Source organism: Podarcis bocagei, assembly GCF_964188305.1.
Source record: "Podarcis bocagei genome assembly, chromosome: 6".
NCBI classification, from domain to species: Eukaryota; Metazoa; Chordata; class Lepidosauria; order Squamata; family Lacertidae; genus Podarcis; species Podarcis bocagei.
This window is the reverse complement of record NC_138130.1, coordinates 35,790,409-35,808,191: the sequence shown is the minus strand read 5'-3', so window position 1 is coordinate 35,808,191 and position 17,783 is coordinate 35,790,409. Positions and strand designations below refer to the sequence as shown.

At 45.5% G+C, this 17,783-nt stretch overlaps 1 protein-coding gene across 3 annotated transcripts; it reads right to left on the bottom strand.

Moving 5' to 3' along the window:
* Positions 1-106: 106 nt before the first annotated feature.
* Positions 107-17,328, bottom strand: GYG2 (glycogenin 2). Of its 3 annotated transcripts, none has more exons than XM_081197114.1 (10): positions 17,159-17,328; positions 15,863-16,706; positions 12,747-12,888; positions 9,150-9,324; positions 8,105-8,267; positions 7,193-7,319; positions 5,257-5,479; positions 4,681-4,809; positions 2,460-2,549; positions 107-1,584 (listed from the first exon to the last, which is right to left on the bottom strand). In XM_081197114.1, the coding sequence occupies exons 2-10, from the start codon at positions 15,867-15,869 to the stop codon at positions 1,423-1,425; spliced, it is 1,218 nt and encodes a 405-aa protein (XP_081053240.1). In that variant the 5' UTR covers positions 15,870-16,706; positions 17,159-17,328; the 3' UTR covers positions 107-1,422. The 3 variants fall into 3 exon arrangements, with proteins under 3 accessions (XP_081053240.1, XP_081053239.1, XP_081053238.1); XM_081197113.1 differs by having other exon boundaries at positions 15,863-15,990; XM_081197112.1 differs by having other exon boundaries at positions 15,863-15,987.
* Between the last annotated feature and the right edge of the window lie 455 nt (positions 17,329-17,783).

Below are 17,783 nucleotides of genomic sequence, written 5' to 3'. Positions count from 1 at the left end.
TCAATTGTTCTCAACAGGAAAAAAATTAAACAGACTTTGAGTTACCCAAGAACCAAAAACAGAAAAGAAACTTCTTTCCCCAAAACACACACATCCTGGTAATTCCTAAAAACAGAAAACTATGGCCATGGTCCATGAAATCATGGAATATACTAGAGATTCCTATAGGCTCGATGTAGCTCTACCCCCCCGCCACAAGTTTGCACATATGGGCACTATGCTAGGCCTTAGGAGGAGACCAGCACTTCCAGTTCCACCCTAGCATCTTGAGGTAATTTATGCTTCAGAGTATGCCCAACTTACAACAAGCAGGATTGGGTGGGGATACAGAAAGTAGGCAGAGACCACCTTAGCCATCTACTGTACTGCTTGAGAGCACACCACAGGTAAATCAGGAGTGGGGAACCAGTGGCTCTCCAGAAGTTGCTATACTACAATGCCCATCATTCCTGATCATCTGGGGCTGGCTGGGGCTGATGGGATTTTGAGTCCAACAATGTCTGGAGGGCCACTGGTTCCTCAGCCCTGAGGGCAGAGGGAAGGGAGAAAGACAAGTTTACTGAACACACAGGAATCCTCTATGGATGGGTGTTAAAACACAGAGTCCGCTGTGTGTACATCAGTCCTGCCTTGGAAGTCTTTGGACATTTTATTTCCAATATTTGTACCTGCCAAACCGAAGAATCAAATAGGATGCCATATTTGGTTCATTAGTATAAAGCCATTTTTCATGCTCTCAGATGAAGGTGAGAATATTTCATGAGGCACTATAGATCAGTAATAAAAACAGGGGTTTGTTTTTAGCAAAGTGTACAGCACCCGTCTGCATGAGAGAAAGAGAAAGGGGGGGAGGGAGAGAGAGGGAGGGAGAGAGAGAGAGAGACCTAATGGATTCCAAAGTCTTTATCATGCTTATCTATAGAAGTTGGTCCAAAACAAAAGTAAATAAATCCAAAAGAAAACAACATTGGTCCGACAAACCACAATGAGCTGCAAAAATGAATGAAGATTAAATAGCTGCAGTACCAGTAGACTGTGCAACTAGGCACTGTGGATTGTCCCACCAAAAACCACACAAGAAATGCAGACGGAAGGTCCCCTGGCATTTTCAGTTAAGCATTTCTCAAGTAGCTTTACTATACAAGCCTAGAAGATGCTGCCAGGCAGAATAATCAGTACTGGCTAAGCTGACCCAATGTTCTGACTCATGTAAGGCAGTTTTATAAGCCCATTGTGTTTCATTCTCTGGAAGCAATGCATACTGTCACAATGCATACACGGGTGCATTTAGCAAGCACAACCATTTTCACGGTGCTATTTTTGTTTGCATTCCCCCCTGCAAAACAGAAAGGGCCCTGGAGATTCCACAGATGTTGTAAATTTAAACAGCAGTCGGTCCCTGTAAGCATATACGAGCAAGATCTATAATAAAAAGGAATCTAACTTCTTTTTAATGTTTTCAAAAGCATCTTTCCCCAGATAGTCAATGTGGCCTTCCTCCCATTTTCTTCGTTCATCTTCTGCACTTAGCACCTCTGGAGTTGGCTGAATACATAGCTCTGAAACAGAGCTGGTAACGTCGTCCTGCGAAAAGGGAGATCAAGAAATGTCATTTGTACCATTTTCAGGCAACACATAAAAGCCTGAAAGCTAGTTTCAAGATTCTGATAATAGTGCAAACAGTTGACTTTTCAGTGCCCAGGGCAACTAGAAGATGAGCTATATATTAATACAGAGAATAGAGTAGCTCAGGTTACTTGAGGGACATTATTACAGTGCTGTATGGAAATAGAGATGTGCACAGATTGTTTGGTCTGAGTAGCAAAACTGAAGCATTTCCCCACACTAGGATTCTAACAATGTGAGGGAGTGGAGGGGGGGTGCTCCCTAGTCCCCCACCCTCTCAAGGAGACTCCCTGTGCTATTTAGAACTTGGATCTTCTAGGGCTTGTATATGAGTAGAAATTGCACAGTGGAGAATGCTCAATGTTGCACAAGTTCAATCCTCAAGGTATGGAAGGGATGAGTGCAAAGAGTGAAGCAGAATGTGCAGAGCCAGGCAGCAGCTCCCTGACCTCCCTCCTCACATAATTGGAATCACCCAAAGGAGCAGAGCATCTGAACAGAGCTAGTGTCTCATAGCAAATGTAAGCAAGCCATAATTTTGGCTCCCGTCCTCCAAATACTCTGCTGTCATTCCCACCATACTGGACGTGTTTCCCATTCAGACATTTTCAGGTTCTTGGCTCTTCCCTTGCTCCCAAGGCTCAGAATGCCTTCAAGTGCTTCATCCATTTCCCCTCCCCATTTCTTCTTTTAAAAACAAAACAAAATTAGCAGATCATGTCGCTATTTGTCTGTACTGATTATCTTATGAAGATGCCCATTCCAAAATCACTGCTCTCAGATCAGAATGCAGAAATAAACGTTGCCCCCAAAAGGCATATACTCATATTTACCATTTTCACAGTTTCCTGAGGTGTTGGGTTAAAAGTGGGCTCTGGAGAAGATTCACTTGGCTCAGCAATGCCCTCAGCTTTCTGTACAGACTGATAAAAATAAAGTGCCTGTTTTACTGCTCATTCAGAAAATAAGAGATCAGTTTTTATCAGAGCCATTACGGAGCCTGGCCCATACATCATCACTTGATCAATCATTTCTTTTGAAGTAGAAGTAACTTACAGGTTCAAAATAAGCTGCAAAAGAAAAACGGAATAGGAGCAACTAGCCTCTTCTGTTGTGATTCAGCTATTCAGAATATCAGTACGGTATGCCACAACCCACAGAGATGTGTAGTGACCACTAACGTGTAGTGACCACTAACTAACATCCACTCTACCCTACTTATATACAATGAATGGGTGGTATCTCACTAACTCTAGGGTTGCCATATTTCAAAAAGTGAACATCTGGACACAAAAGTTGTTGAGCTTGCCATACGGCCAGATTTTCCCAGACATTAAAGCAATTCCTGCCCAGAAACCGGTCAATGACTGAGAAATTCCAGACGTATGGCAACCCTAACTAACACAGCAATTTAAATTATAGGAAGCCAATATACACGGGGGTAAATTATGCTGGTGTAACTTACCCCTATTCCAAACTCCATTCAAGAGTGGGGTCACTGCTGATTGAGCCAGCCCAAGCCTTGCAGAGGGAAAGCAAGCCTTTAAAAAATAAGTTGATTTACATGACCCTTTTCACCAGCATAACTTCCTTTCAGTTGCTAGATCACATGACCAAGCTGAACTGAGTTTGGAACAGGGATAAGTCTCCACCTGCCCTGTCCTCTGCTCTCCCATCCATAACATCCCTTTGCTGAGCTGGCTGAGCTGGAGTAGAAGACTTAAAATGGGGCATCTCCAGGCTGAGCCAAGACTTTAGCCAGATCAGCCAGAGATACATCTACTCCAAACTCAGTTTGTCCTGGTAGACCTTGGGTTTGTATTGCTCCCTGGCAAAGCAATCTGAAATATAGGAAACCAACTGAAGTTATGCCAAGGTAAACACTCCCATTCCAAGCTCCCTTCAGCGGCAGGGCTACTGTCATTTGAGCTGGCCTGAGCCTGGCAGAGGGAAAACAAGCCTTTAAAATAGAGTTGATGTCATGTGACTGCGCTGAATGAAGTTTGGGGTGGGGTATTTCTCCCCTTGCCCATCCTACCACACCACTTTGGGGGGACTTAGTTTGGTCTTGGCTTACACTTCTTTGGCTGAGCCCTGGCTGAGGCAGGATGCAGGATTTCAACTGGTACAGCCTGGCTGAGCCAGAGATCCACTTGTTCCAATCCCTCATTGAGAACGTTCTTGGGTTTGGATTGCTTAAGATTCCAACCAGAGTCACCTTAAAAAATCCTCATTTTTAAATGGGGTTCCTCAAACTTACTTAGCATGCAACATACCTGGAAGTAAGTGTTCCAGTTTGCAAACTTTTTGGGAAGCCAAATGTCTGACGCGGCTTACATGGCTTCTGATTGAGTGCAGGAAGCTCCTGCGGCCAATTGGAAGCCGCACCTTGGTTTTCAGATGTTTTCAGAAGTCGAACGGACTTCCAGAATGGATGTCGTTTGAGAACCAAGATAGGACTGCAGTTCCACTGACTGCAACATAGCATGTTGTCAAGTAAAAGTATTAAGGATCAAACTGAATATAGTTTAATAAGCCCCATCTCTGCTCTGGAGAGAAGACACTGTTCCCAAAAGTAGTCAGAAATGGAGTGCCTCACTCTGAGGCTGCGATCCTACTGGGAAGAAAACCCCAAGTGAACTCAATGAGGTATAAGCATGCTGTTAGTATCACCAGGCTTTTATGTCTTTTCCTAAATCCTTTAAGGAGATCCCTCCCCACTCAGATATGTGCATCTACAAGGCTCAAACAAGAAGCAGAAAACTGATGAGAGAAACCAGAATCATACAAATGCTGCTGCTCTCTGTCTGATCCAAAGCCACTCATTTTAAAACAGAAAATAACATTATAGTAAGTTATTTACAATTGAAATTCTAATTTCATTGTTTTTCCAATGGAATCCCCCCCCCTCAGATTTTAAGCACACTCACATCATATATAGTTGGGAGATAAGCTGGCACAATACTTTAAATCAATTTTAAATACTTGGAAGCATCATGAAATTTTTAGAATTAAGTTTACTGTAACTAATTAGCAGAAATAAAAAGTACTTACCTTTTTGGCAAATAACTCATCAGGTGAGCTTACAACTGTTTCAGATACATGTTTCTCATTTGCTGGCAAAGAACTGCTAATGGCAGGATTTCCTCTTTCCAATTTACTTTCATCTCCACTCAAGTTTGGCTAATAACAACAAAAATTAATGTAATTTTGGAAGTTCTTCATCCATGAAAGTTCCTATGTTTGTACTCCACGCATTTTAAATATTCTGTCTCCTTTTCCGCTACATTTCACTTTTTATTTATTTTGACAGTTGTCATTCTATTATCACTGCTAACAACTATATTATATGCAGATCACTGTTCTAATGTAGCTCAAATTCTCCTTTAAAATGTGAATAGTTTTGCCAGGCAGGGAATGGCAATGCACATTCAAACACATATCCCAAGAAGTGCTTTAGGTGTGCCTCAGGGATGCATGGTGGTGCGGGAGGCGATGTTTGCCTATATTCCTCCCCTTTTTCTTTGAACACACCCCTGTGGTATATAACAAAAGTTATTGCGGGTTCAAAAGCCATTTTTCACAAAGCAAGGAAACCGAACCAAAAAGTTTCCCTTCCAAAAATTTTACCTCTTCTCTCTGGATTTGTGGCTCAGAAGACTCCTGTGTTTTTTCCAGTAATGGCAATACATCAGAACTGTATGTTGTCCACCAGAGTTGAAGGAAACAGAGCTGACTGTTAGATAATGAGGATGAACCATCTTCTATCACTGTTCCTGTTTGAGGATTGTATTTATAGTTCCATGGCTTTGATGGTCCCAAGAAGTGGACTACCTTTGCATCTTTGCCAAAACTACAAAAAGGACACATGTAATCTTAAACATGAGTTTATATTAAGCCCCATTTTTTAAAAAGCAGATGCAAGATGGTTCATCTCTGCCAAGGCATTGCAGAACTATTTATTTATTCATTCATTCATTCATTCATTCATTCATTCATTCATTCATTCATGGGTATGTAGTTTTTTTATTTTAAAAAAAATCCAGCGACTCACAGCAATTAAAATTCAATACACAGTACCACTGCAGGAGCTAAACATAAGTGAAAATAAAACAGGCCTTGACTTACAAACAAACAAATACATAAGTGTAGAGGAGGGAAATCAGGTTAATAATTCCAGTACTAAGATGTAAGTTGATAACAGGCATTTGCATCTAGCTGGGGCCAGAATGATCTTCCTTTGCTAGTGTTCTTGCTGAGATGGAGGTGGTGCAAGCACTCATCAGGCCTTGTTCCTCTGCTTGGTGGGAAAGGCCTCTATTGTCACACCAGCAGCAGTGCTCTTGTTGGGTGGGAGACTGAAAGAAGCTCATTGTAGCCATCTGTCATTGAACCAATGGCTGAAGTCACCCTTGCCAGAAAGTGGCCTCTTGGGAAGGAGATGTGCAGCCTTCCAGTGGCTAGTGACAAGGGTCAGAGTGCCCTTCCCTTCATCTCTGCAGTCATAGGCCAATGGACAGCAGGAATAATGTCCTTGCTGGTTGTGCGGAGGCGGGGGGAGAAAGTAAACTCCTTGCAAACTGCTCATTAGACAACAGGAGCATGAACTTGACAATGCACTTGGGAGGGCAAGGAAGAACTAGAAGGTGTCACCATGTTCAACATGGGAGGGAGATTTTAAATTATGGCTGGAAGCCATAGCTGATGATGAAGGCAGGATGGACAGAATGCTGTTTAGCAAGATGCCATTGTTTTGTAGTGGCCCTGGAAACACATCAGTCTCACTCATCCTGTTCCATCACCTATGGCCTCTTCTAAGTGTAAAAGGCCTTCCATTCCATTACACATCAACAAGGAGGGATTCTTGCACATTTAAAGCGAAAGCACCCCATCAGTACCTGGTAGAGAATTTTGGTTTTCCAGCTGAGCATTGCATGGGCTGTCTCATTTGCTTTTCTGTTGCTTATCAAGCAAATAGTTTTTGCTCTGGTGCATAATTAGGTGTTCATAGTTTTGCATGCTTGGGTGTGCCATTGCTTCTTCCAGATTACACAAACACGGCAGTCAAACTATTCCAACCTGATCACTGGTTTTGCATAAACATAATGGTCAGAAGCAGCAAGCTGAATGTTTTTGCCATATAAAGAAATTCACCAGTTGATCACCATATTTAGGACCTACATATATATACTGATAGTAATGCTATGTATGACACAAGGTGATCAGTAACTTCAGAATAGCCAATTACTGACTTCCTAAATCAGGCTTGCTTTTGAAACTGTTTTGACACATTGCAAGGCGTTGGACCAGATGATCCTCAGGGCCCTTTCCAATTCTACGATTCTACGAGAGGTTCAACACCTATATATGATCTTGGTTGTGAACAATCTTGTGTTGCATGTGTGTACATACATCCCATTATCAGCTATGACAAAGAGAAACCTGTGAGCATATGTCTTTAGAAGAGATATTTTTGCCCATGCAAGGGTCTGCCACTGAGATTTCAGCCCTAGAGTAAGGTAGACATTCACCAATGTATTATAGAGAAGTATATTTCTGTACTTACTATTGAAAAGCAGGGGCATAGGTGTAGACAACACTGCTGCTTAGATTATAGAGAAATGGCAAGTGTTTGTTAATGTCTGTTGTTGCCCAGTTGTTGAAGAAACTGTTTAACAATCCCTGATCACCTCCTAAAGTATTGAAAAGAACATATAACATAAACAACCATTTAATCTTCAAACACAAACTTACTCATGCCAAACGGTACTGACAATTGGTTTTGACCACCTGCCCAAATTTTTATTCCGAAACTGATGTTTCTCATTCCTTCTTCCCATTTTTACATGGCATGCTATATTTGGAAAAAAAGACATCAGCAAGAGGAAATTGTGGGCTTCCAGCTGATGCCTGACTCCAACTTCCATTATTCCTGACAATTGACCATGCTTGCTGAGGATGATGGGAGTTGGAGTCCAGCAATATCTGGAGGACCACAAGTTCTCCATCCCTGTACATTCCTCTTTATGGAATACTAGAGCTATGAGATAACGAAAACCACAGCCAGTACTGAAAATGCCAACAGTTTATGGGGTGGATTTATTTAGCCAACTTCCCCACCCAGCAAATAGTAGCCGGTGAAGCCAAAGTGAGGAAAGGTACTTGAGACACCGTGACACAATCTAATATGAACTGCTAGATGATACAGGAAATGGGGAAAGTTGTATATATGAAAGCCATTTACAGTAGCAATTGCTGTTTGACGTACTTTCCTCTCTCTTTTTGGTAGCATCTACTTCTGAACTTTCATCCTAGCTTGCCATTTCAGAGATCAGTGGCCTTACTAAAGTGTCTGCATCCATGAAAACACATTGGCTGTAGTAAGGGTCCAGCTCCATCAAAAGTTCACATCGTCAAAGAACTTCACCAACGTGGACCTCACGCAAGCAGAACCAGGAAGGGGAGCGGGTGAACTTACCATCAAAGCTGCCATGTTCATTTGCAAACTGCAGGAGGAGGTTGTAGGTTTTCAAAGAAGGTTTGAAAACAAACACACCACTGTTAAAGCAGTCTGGCCAGCCAGAATCTGGAGCTGCTGAGAGTTCTTCCCGGTCAAACAGCTCGTCAATATTGCACAGTACCTAGAAAAGATGTGGCATGTTGGAATCATAGCCAATCCCCCTATTATACAAATTTCAGGGGTTCAAAACTTGGCAGTTTTGTCTTTATCAACTGGCTATGTCATCTCCTACCATTCACCACTCCCCTTCAGCCCCGCAATCAGCATCAATATGAACACACCAGTGTGTTGCTTCTCACATTGGAAATGATGGGAGGCACTTTAAAACGTACTACAGGACTGCTAAGCATTCGTGGTTTCCCGTCTCAATAACAGAATAGAACATTCTACACCCTAAAGTGTGTAGATATAGTTATAGATATAGATAGCTGGTGTTTTATAACTGTACTGACATTCTGCACTGAACAACAAAGTACAGATTTGCACCTACAGTGTACATATATTGTTCATATGTATGTGCTATGCACACATACCGTATTGGCCTGAATATAACCCACACTTTCCCCCCAATTTCCGACCGTGAAAAGTTAAAGTGTGGCTTATATTCATGACCTTACTGTATGCAGCCAGGAGCGCGGGGCAAACAGTGCCAGGAGCATGGCAAAGAGGCGCCCGCCCCATGCGTAGTCCCCCGTCCTCTCCCCCAAGGCTGGGAAGGGAGAAAGTGAGGAAGGGGAAAGGCTTCCCACACCCACCCAGTATGCAGCCAGGAGCAGTGAGGAATGGAGCAGCTTATATTCAGGTATCCCCCCCCCCCCGTTTTAAAGGTGCTACTTATATTCGGGCCAATATGGTATTTACAAACCTACACAGATGTCAAGGATTTCCCCCAACCCACATATAAACCTCTTCCATTGAAACCCCACAACAATCAGCAAAAAGGTCGCCAGTTACTGAAAGCAACATGGCAAGACTTTCTTTTTCTAACTGGTGCTTCCCTTACCAGTGTGTCTGCATCCATGAAGACACATTTGCTATACTGAGTAAGAGTCCAGCAATGAAGTTTGGTAAAGGTTACACCCAGTTCCAGTCTCTCCAGCAAAGCCAAGTGCATAGAGTCATTGCTGTCAATTTCATTCACATCCACCACTGTGTCAAATACGGTGTTGAGGGCAGCCCTGACAAAACAAGTAAAATACAAGATTGGGAGCCTTGAGACATCTGCTTTTGCAAGAAATGCAGTGCAGGGTTTCTGACATTGAACTGAACTGAGAACAGCAGCTGGATTTTTAAAAACAAATACAGGCATCTCCACACTTACACGTGTTTGCTTTAAACTGCCAAAAGGTGCCAAAAGGGCAAAAACAGCCACAAAGAGTAGGAAAACTGCAATCCCATGAGCCTTTGCACTGACCTGGTGGAGAGTTGAAGTTTGAGAAAGGAGGTACCTCTAAATCACAGCCAAGCACTTCAGGGTACCGGTCTACCCCCCCCCCCCCCGTTGTCATTTCCACATCGTCCTTCAGAGATGAGGAAGACTGAGAGCCACCATTTATGCCAGTCTGGTAAGTGCAGCTGGTTTTTAAAGGGTTTTCAAGAATTTCCAGGGTTTAGAAGATGTTTACAGGCTTTCTAAATGGTGTCCCCCACTATACGTGATTTCATGTATACAGTGGTGCCTCGCAAGACGGAAAACCCGCTAGACGAAAGGGTTTTCCGTTTTGGAGGCACTTCGCAAAACGAATTTCCCTATGGGCTTCCTTCGCAAGACGAAAGCCCACAGGGAAATCTCCGGGACAGCGGGGAAGCGCAGCGCTTCTTCCCCACTGTCCGCGGACCTCCTCCGAAGGCTGCGGTGGGGCGGAAAGCCCTTCTCCCCGCGCCAGCCTTCGGAAGGCTCCTCCGAAGGCTGGCGGTGGGGCGGAAAGCCCTTCTCCCCGCGCCAGCCTTCGGAAGGCTCCTCCGAAGGCTGGCGGTGGGGAGAAAAGCCCTTCTCCCCGCGCCAGCCTTCGGAAGGCTCCTCTGAAGGCTGGCGGTGGGGAGAAAAGCCCTTCTCCCCGCGCCAGCCTTCGGAAAGCTCCTCCGAAGGCTGGCGGTGGGGCGGAAAGCCCTTCTCCCCGCGCCAGCCTTCAGATGGCTGTCCTGAAGACTTGCGGTGGGAGGAGGGTTTTCCTTCCCACCGCCAACATTCAGAATGCTGTTCTGAATGTTGGCGGTGGGGAGGAAAAACCCTCCTCCCACCGCAAGCCCCGGGAACAGAGGAGAAGCACTGCGCCCCTTCCCCTCTGTTCCCGTACCTGTCCTGAAGGCTTGTGGTGGGGAGAAAAGCCCTTCTCCGCACCGCCAGCCTGGCAAGCGGTTTCCATAGGAACGCATTAATTGATTTTCAATGCATTCCTATGGGAAACCGTGCTTTGCAAGAAGAAAAACTCGCAAGAAGAAAAAACTTGCGGAATGAATTAATTTCGTCTTGCGAGGCACCACTGTATATGCAATACCTGGGAACGTAACCCCCACATGAGTGGTGAGATGCCTGTAGTATCTACTAGATGCAAGATAAACAAGCAAACAAAGTCACATTAGAAATATAAGAAAACCAAAAGCCAATATCCACTACCTATGAACTATAAGAAGCAGTTGCTGTTAACTAAGGAGCAGGAGCAAAATGTAAGGGAAACAAGTTAAAGACGCCACACAAGAACCAAAGATTACAGGTCAAAACCAATCTGACTATTTAAAATGTCAACTAATAATCAAAGTTGATCAGCTATCATAAGACTTAGAAGAACGATTCAATATCCATTTTGGTTCAAGTGACTGCCAAATGATGAGGAATACAGCCGTACCTTGGTTTTTGAACAGCTTAGTTCACGAACAATTTGGAACTCGAACACCATAAAACTGGAAGTAGGTGTTCCGGTTTGCGAACTTTGCCTTGGAAGCCGAACGTCTGGCATGGCTTCCACAGCTTGCAATTGGCTGCAGGATGCTCCTGCAGCCAATTGGAAGCCGCACCTTGGTCTTTGAACATTGCAGAAGTCAAACGGACTTCTGGACCGCATTGTGTTAAAAAACCAAGGTACAACTGTAACTGGGTAATGATCAATAGGTAATGGAGGAACTGACTGTGTTTCCAACAGCAGGAAGCCAGATGTGTAGACCTGGAAGTTCAAAGCAGAGCATGAATGTTCTCTCCTGCTGCTTGTCTCCAGCATCTAGTAGTCTGATACAAGGACGGCTTCTGACTATCAAGTTCCACTGAGCTGTCATTTCCTCTGTTTTTATGTTCAGGCATAAGTGCTGACTTTTACATAGCCAAAACAACACTATCCCTGAGCAAGGGCAGGGGGTATCAGCAGGTTCAGGAAAACCCACAACATCTGCAGAAAATATTAAGATAGAGAAAATGATCCTATCAAGGAGGGTTTCCAGTACAGCCCATTTGAAGACTAAATATTCTCAGTGGCCACAGAAAGGTAGCAGACTGTTAGGGAGGAGAGCAAGTGGAAGGAAGGCATGGCTAACACTTGGAACAGTAAACATTTTGTTGCAGGTACCATTTGGCTTAGTTAATAGCCGTCAGCTGTCCTATCCTGCATCATCCAGTCCTTTCTAAAGCCATTTAAACAAGTGGCTATTGGTACATCTGGCAGGAGCGAATTCCATCAGTTATAGCCAAGTGCTAGACATGTCTACTCAGAAGCAAGCCCCATGGAATTCAATGGGACTTTGTCCCAGGTAAGTGTGTATGCCTTTATTGCCCGCTGGGCAAAAAAATACTTTCGTCTTATCTAGTCTAAACCTACTGCCAATCGGTTTCTTTGAATAAGCCTCAGTTCTTTGTTTCTGATAGGAAGCAAAACTTCTATCTGTAGATCTTCTAAGAGACCTTCTTCTTTCCTAAACTGTAATAAATATGTTTGTGTTTCCCTACAAAATTTGTCAATAGATGGTGCTTCTGGTAAGTGAATGAAATGGGGGCTGGGGAGAAACACCACAAAAAAACCTGTTACAAATATTTGGAGAGAATATTGCCCTCTTTGGATGTTCTGTCTGAATATGGAAAGAAAGAAGGGAAAATGCATAGGGTAAGCTCCACCCTCTTGGTGATGCTATGTGCACCAGGCACACTTCCTGGCCAATGTATGACCTGTGTTTTTCTGAAAGGAGCTCTCCTACTCATACACACAGTTCCCAGGAAGGAATGGAAACCCTGATTGACTGCTTACACCATCCCACACTCTAACTGAATGTTGAAATGTTATCCATATCTGTGTGTAAATTGGAGTTTGGACTTTTTATGGCTGAAAACCCATAATGCAGTTCTTTTCTTCATGCAGTCACCCAAGTAGATCAGTCTCTGCTTACAGTTCTGTGCACAAAGTGATCCAAATATAGGACCACAAGAGGAAATTTGCTTTCTAAACAAAACAAAACCTGTTTGCTCACACTTTTGGCCACACATGATTTCATTGGGAATTGAGCAACTCATTCAACACACTGCCTGCTTATTGTTACTTTGTAATCAGGGTTATGGAACAGAATTTGCATTTACATTTTGAAGATATTCAATTAATTGAATCTGAGAGCGTGTCCTCACCTCATTGCACTGGAGACTTGAGATGTAATTAGCACTGCCAGCCTTCGAGATGTTTTATGGTTCCTCAAGGACTGTCCGAGAACCAGAGCTCCGTGGCAATAAACATCATTGGTAGCAAGGGTCACAAAGGCCTGGTCTGTCACTGTAAACAAGCATTTCAGAGTGGTCCATTATGACAGCAGCCGAGAATTAGCTGGGGACCTTCTTGCCTCATCCTACCAAGCTGCAATTTCTGTAAACGTGTGTGGACTCTACAATTAGCTCTTTTGCTTACATAAACCTTTGAGAGAAACAAGTAAATAATTGCATAAGCTAGCAAGGTTTTGCTTCCTATTAGCAGATTGTATGACAACATGTCCCAGATTTTGTTTTGCCATAGTGAAAGAGACAATATAGAATTAAGCATAACACATGATGCGCTTGTACATAGATTCATGCACACAGAGGCCGACCCATGCAATCTTGGTGCAACTGAAAAAGATGCAAACATATAGTGTGAGCCAGCCTATGAGTGCAAGTGATGGCATGCGAGCTTTGTATCGCACACTGTGGGGAGAGACAGGTGCCTTAATACATTTAGGACACTGACATCAGTCTATGTACACAGCAGCCCTTTGTTTGTGGCCATGTGACATCCATTTATGATTTTGCCTTTATGCACCCAATGGGCATTGGGCTATTTCTGTGGACTTCAAGTACTCTGCTTTCAAATAATTATTTGCACACCCACTCAACTGTTATGGAATGCCAGTGAATTGCAAAAGTTTTCTGGGACATGGGGTGTAGCATACACACAGAGTTTATGTGATGTACCAGTTTAGCTTGTCAGGCCTCAGGTCCGGCTAAGCAGGTACCACATCCCATCCATACAAATTACTGCCAGTGCAGTCAGGCCTAGGCCTAAGCTATAGAAAGAGGAGACATTCTCCAAATTGCAACCCTCTCGTGATACTGTACAACCTTGTTGTACAGAAAGCAAGCGACGTGAAGAGTCTAAGTACCATTGACTCTGTTTTGCATAATACAAATTCCTCCTTGGAAATGAGCGGGTGCTAAACCTTAAAATTAGGAACCAAAATGAAACCTATAATTTCCCTGCACATTTGCAAGGAATCTTCAACTACTGCAACTGGATGTTTATTTTTGAAAGCAGATGTGTTGCTCATCAAACAACACTTAGCATGTAAAGAAGGGAAATTACTTCATTACAGACTATTTCTGATTTTGCTTTTGCCAGGCTATGCTCGTGCGAACGGAATAAAACTTCAGGCACAATAGAGAAACATACAGGAATTAAATAGGGTTGTTTATATTTACTTAGGGACGCGGGTGGCGCTGTGGGTAAAAGCCTCAGCGCCTAGGGCTTGCCGATCGAAAGGTCGGCGGTTCGAATCCCCGCGGCGGGGTGCGCTCCCGCTGCTCGGTCCCAGCGCCTGCCAACCTAGCAGTTCGAAAGCACCCCCGGGTGCAAGTAGATAAATAGGTACCGCTTACCAGCGGGAAGGTAAACGGCGTTCCGTGTGCTGCGCTGGCTCGCCAGATGCAGCTTTGTCACGCTGGCCACGTGACCCGGAAGTGTCTCTGGACAGCGCTGGCCCCCGGCCTATAGATGTGAGATGGGCGCACAAACCCCAGAGTCTGTCAAGACTGGCCCGTTCGGGCAGGGGTACCTTTACCTTTACCTTTATATTTACTTACGGGAAACAGGTGAACTAATAAAAACGATACAGTTTTCAGTGCTTTTTAAATAAAAGGGGGGGGCTTCATCACAAGAAGGGAGATTCCAACAAAACACCAGGAAGACCTTTCTGGCAGTAAGAGCTGTTCCACAGCAGAACAGAATCTGTTAGAAGGTTGTGGATTCTCCATTGGAGGTTTTTAAGCACATGTAATCTAGTTGAGATTCCGGCATTGCAGGGGGTTGGACTAGATGACCCTTGGGGTCCCTTCCAACTCTCTGATTCTATGAATACAGTGTGGTAGCTATCTGCTAGAGAAAGGGTCATAGTCTAGTGGTAGGGGTTTGGATGCAGAAGGTCCCAGGTTCAATCTCTGGCTTCTCTAGATAGGATTGGGAATGTGCCCCGTCAAACCCTGCAGTCGCTGCCAGTCTGTGCAGACAATACAGTGCCATATGGACCAATGGCCATGTCCTACATAATCTTACAATGCGTATGTTCTGCATAATCTTACGCATACTTATTCAGAAGTAAGCCCCACTGAAATAAAAGGTAAAGGTAAAGGGACCCCTGACCATTAGGTCCAGTCGTGACCGACTCTGGGGTTGCGGCGCTCATCTTGCTTTATTGGCCGAGGGAGTCCGGCATACAGCTTCCGGGTCATGTGGCCAGCATGACTAAGCCGCTTCTGGTGAACCAGAGCAGCACACGGAAACGCCGTTTAGCTTCTCGCCAGAGCAGTACCTATTTATCTACTTGTACTTTGACGTGCTTTCAAACTCCTAGGTTGGCAGGAGCTGAGACCGGCAACGGGAGCTCACCCTGTCGCGGGGATTCGAACCACCGACCTTCTGATCGGCAAGCGCCACCCGCGTCCCTCTCCCACTGAAATAAATGTATACAATTCTTTAAAAAACTATTGCATGTACATGTATAGAGAAGGAGTCGTTCTACATGGCTGAGATCAGAAAAGAGAAATAAAAGAATGTACAGTGGTACCTCGGGTTAAGAACTTAATTTGTTCTGGAGATCTGTTCTTAATCTGAAACTGTTCTTAGCCTGAAGCACCACTTTAGCTAATGGGGCCTTCCACTGCCACTGTGCCGCCACCACGCAATTTCTGTTCTCATCATGAAGCAAAATTCTTAACCCAAGGTAATATTTCTGGGTTAGCGGAGTCTGTAACCTGAAGCGTCTGTAACCTGAAGCATCTGTAACCCGAGGTACCACTGTACTAAGGGTGCATTTCTGCCATGTGTACTAGGTAACAAAAGTAAGCATGCAGTAGGATTCAACCTCTTCCTTCTCACTCTCTTCTTGATGAACTGTGCCCAGTATAATGTATTCAGAATGAAAACTGCTTGGAGAAAATGCATATATTGTAGTTCCCAAAGGAGGAAACAAAGAACAGAGGGGAGAGGGGAGAAATCCACTTACCAGGCATCCTTTAAAGCCAACAGGGTAAGCTGCTAAGTAAATCCAATACTGATGGGAGAGAGAAGGGTTCCCAGCAGGCCTGTCTCACTCAACAAATCACCAGATAAGATTAGCCTCTTTCTTTCCTGCTGATGAGAGCAAGTGAATTAAAACATTCATTCACACATTCCCCAGATTGTATGTGGCCCCAGATTGCTGTGGGGCTTCAGGGACAAATCCAACCTCACTTTGAGAGAGAGAAGGAAAGATGTCAGAGGGATAGGGAAAAGAAGGAACTTGATCCTTCCTACTGTTCAGGACCCACCAAACTTTCCTTTGGGTGGTAGATCAAAAAACGAAACTCATTACAAATCTTTTAAAGGCTGTGCAGAAGCACACGTGAGCAGGTCTCCTTCCATTCCCTTTTACCAGCAAAAGGAGGCCCAGTTTCATGTTCCTTCCTTCACATTCCCCAGCAAAATATTGACTCTTTGATATCTGACCGTGCATTTGCAGTTGAGAGGGAGAAAAGCAGAAGGTGACCATTAACAAGGCTAAAACGAAGAATGAGTCTCGCAGCAGCCTAACAGGCCGGTGGTTTTTGGCAGTCGTTTTTGTTTTCTCCGGCTAGCCCCCACTTCTTCCAACAGCACGATGCTAAAGGGACGTTTACTCCGGAGCAAGTCCGTCAAAGTTCAGCGGCATGTAACTCCGCGTGATCAGGGCTGCAACCACAGGGCCCGGTCCTCTGCACGCCTGCTTGCATGCGAGCTCAGGAGGACTTGCATCTGAGTAGGTGCACACAGGCTAATGCCTCGGCGATCCGCTAGTCCGCAAGGTTGCCCCAAGGCTCGTGGCGGGTTTGCTATAACGGATCAAGGCAATAACAACCCTCACCCATGCGTTGGCAACCACCCCGTGCTGCCCCCTTCATCCGCCCACGGGGTGAGGGGCATGGGCGTTGCCAAGGGGGGCAGGAGGGGACAACTGCCCCCCCCAATCAATTAAAATACTTAACTAAATGAGGTTCTGCCCCCGCAAAAAAGTCTGCCCCCCTAACATAAATCCTGGCTACGCCCATGGTGAAGGGAAAGGGTGCTATTAGCAGGACCTTGGACCAGCCACTGCCTCTCAGCCGATCCTACCCCGCAGGGTTGTGGTGCAAGACACGTGCGCCATCTAGAGCTTATTGGAGAAAGGGTATGCAATAGCCCCTTCCTGCCTCCATCACGGGAGAAATCTTGGCTCCCCCCTCCCCTCCCCTCCAGTGCAAGGACAAAGCTGCTGGGCGCCCCTCGGACCTCATTCCCCGCTTACCCTGCCGGCTCCATCCCTGCTACCACTCCACACCATGCGCGTCCCCTCCTCTGCAAGCGGCGCTGCCCTCTGCAAGTCCTCCAGGCGCCCTTGGGGGTTTCCGCGGGCAGCTCGGCCGACGCGGCGCTGCTCTCTGCCCAGTCGCCGCCGCGGCCAGCCGACGGGGCGAAAGGCAACCTGTGACGCGCCCCCGTCCCAGGCAGAAGGGGCGGGGCCTCGCGCTCATTGGCCCTCGCCGCGGCCCCGCCCCTCCCTCCGCCAAGCCAAGCAGTGCCCGGGCCCCGTCGCGGAGAGGGGCTCGCCAGGCGCGCTGCGACAGAGCGGGAGCGAAGCGAGCTCTGCTGAAGCATCAAACGGGCTGCGTTGGGGCCGAAGCTGGGGGGGGGGGGTCGATCTTCTCACGTGGAGGCTGGGAGTTGGTAAAAAGATTTATATGCCGCTGAAGAAAAAGCAGTGAGCACAGGGGTGCCAAGTTGAATAAAATAGGGGGATCGCATAATCGATCACAAGGCGCGCTGCGCTGCGCACAGCCTATTTGAATGACAGTGCCCATCAACTTGGGCGGGGGGCAGCCCTTCAAATAAATTTATTTTTGTTGAAGGGGCCTCGGCCCCCAGGAGTTGGC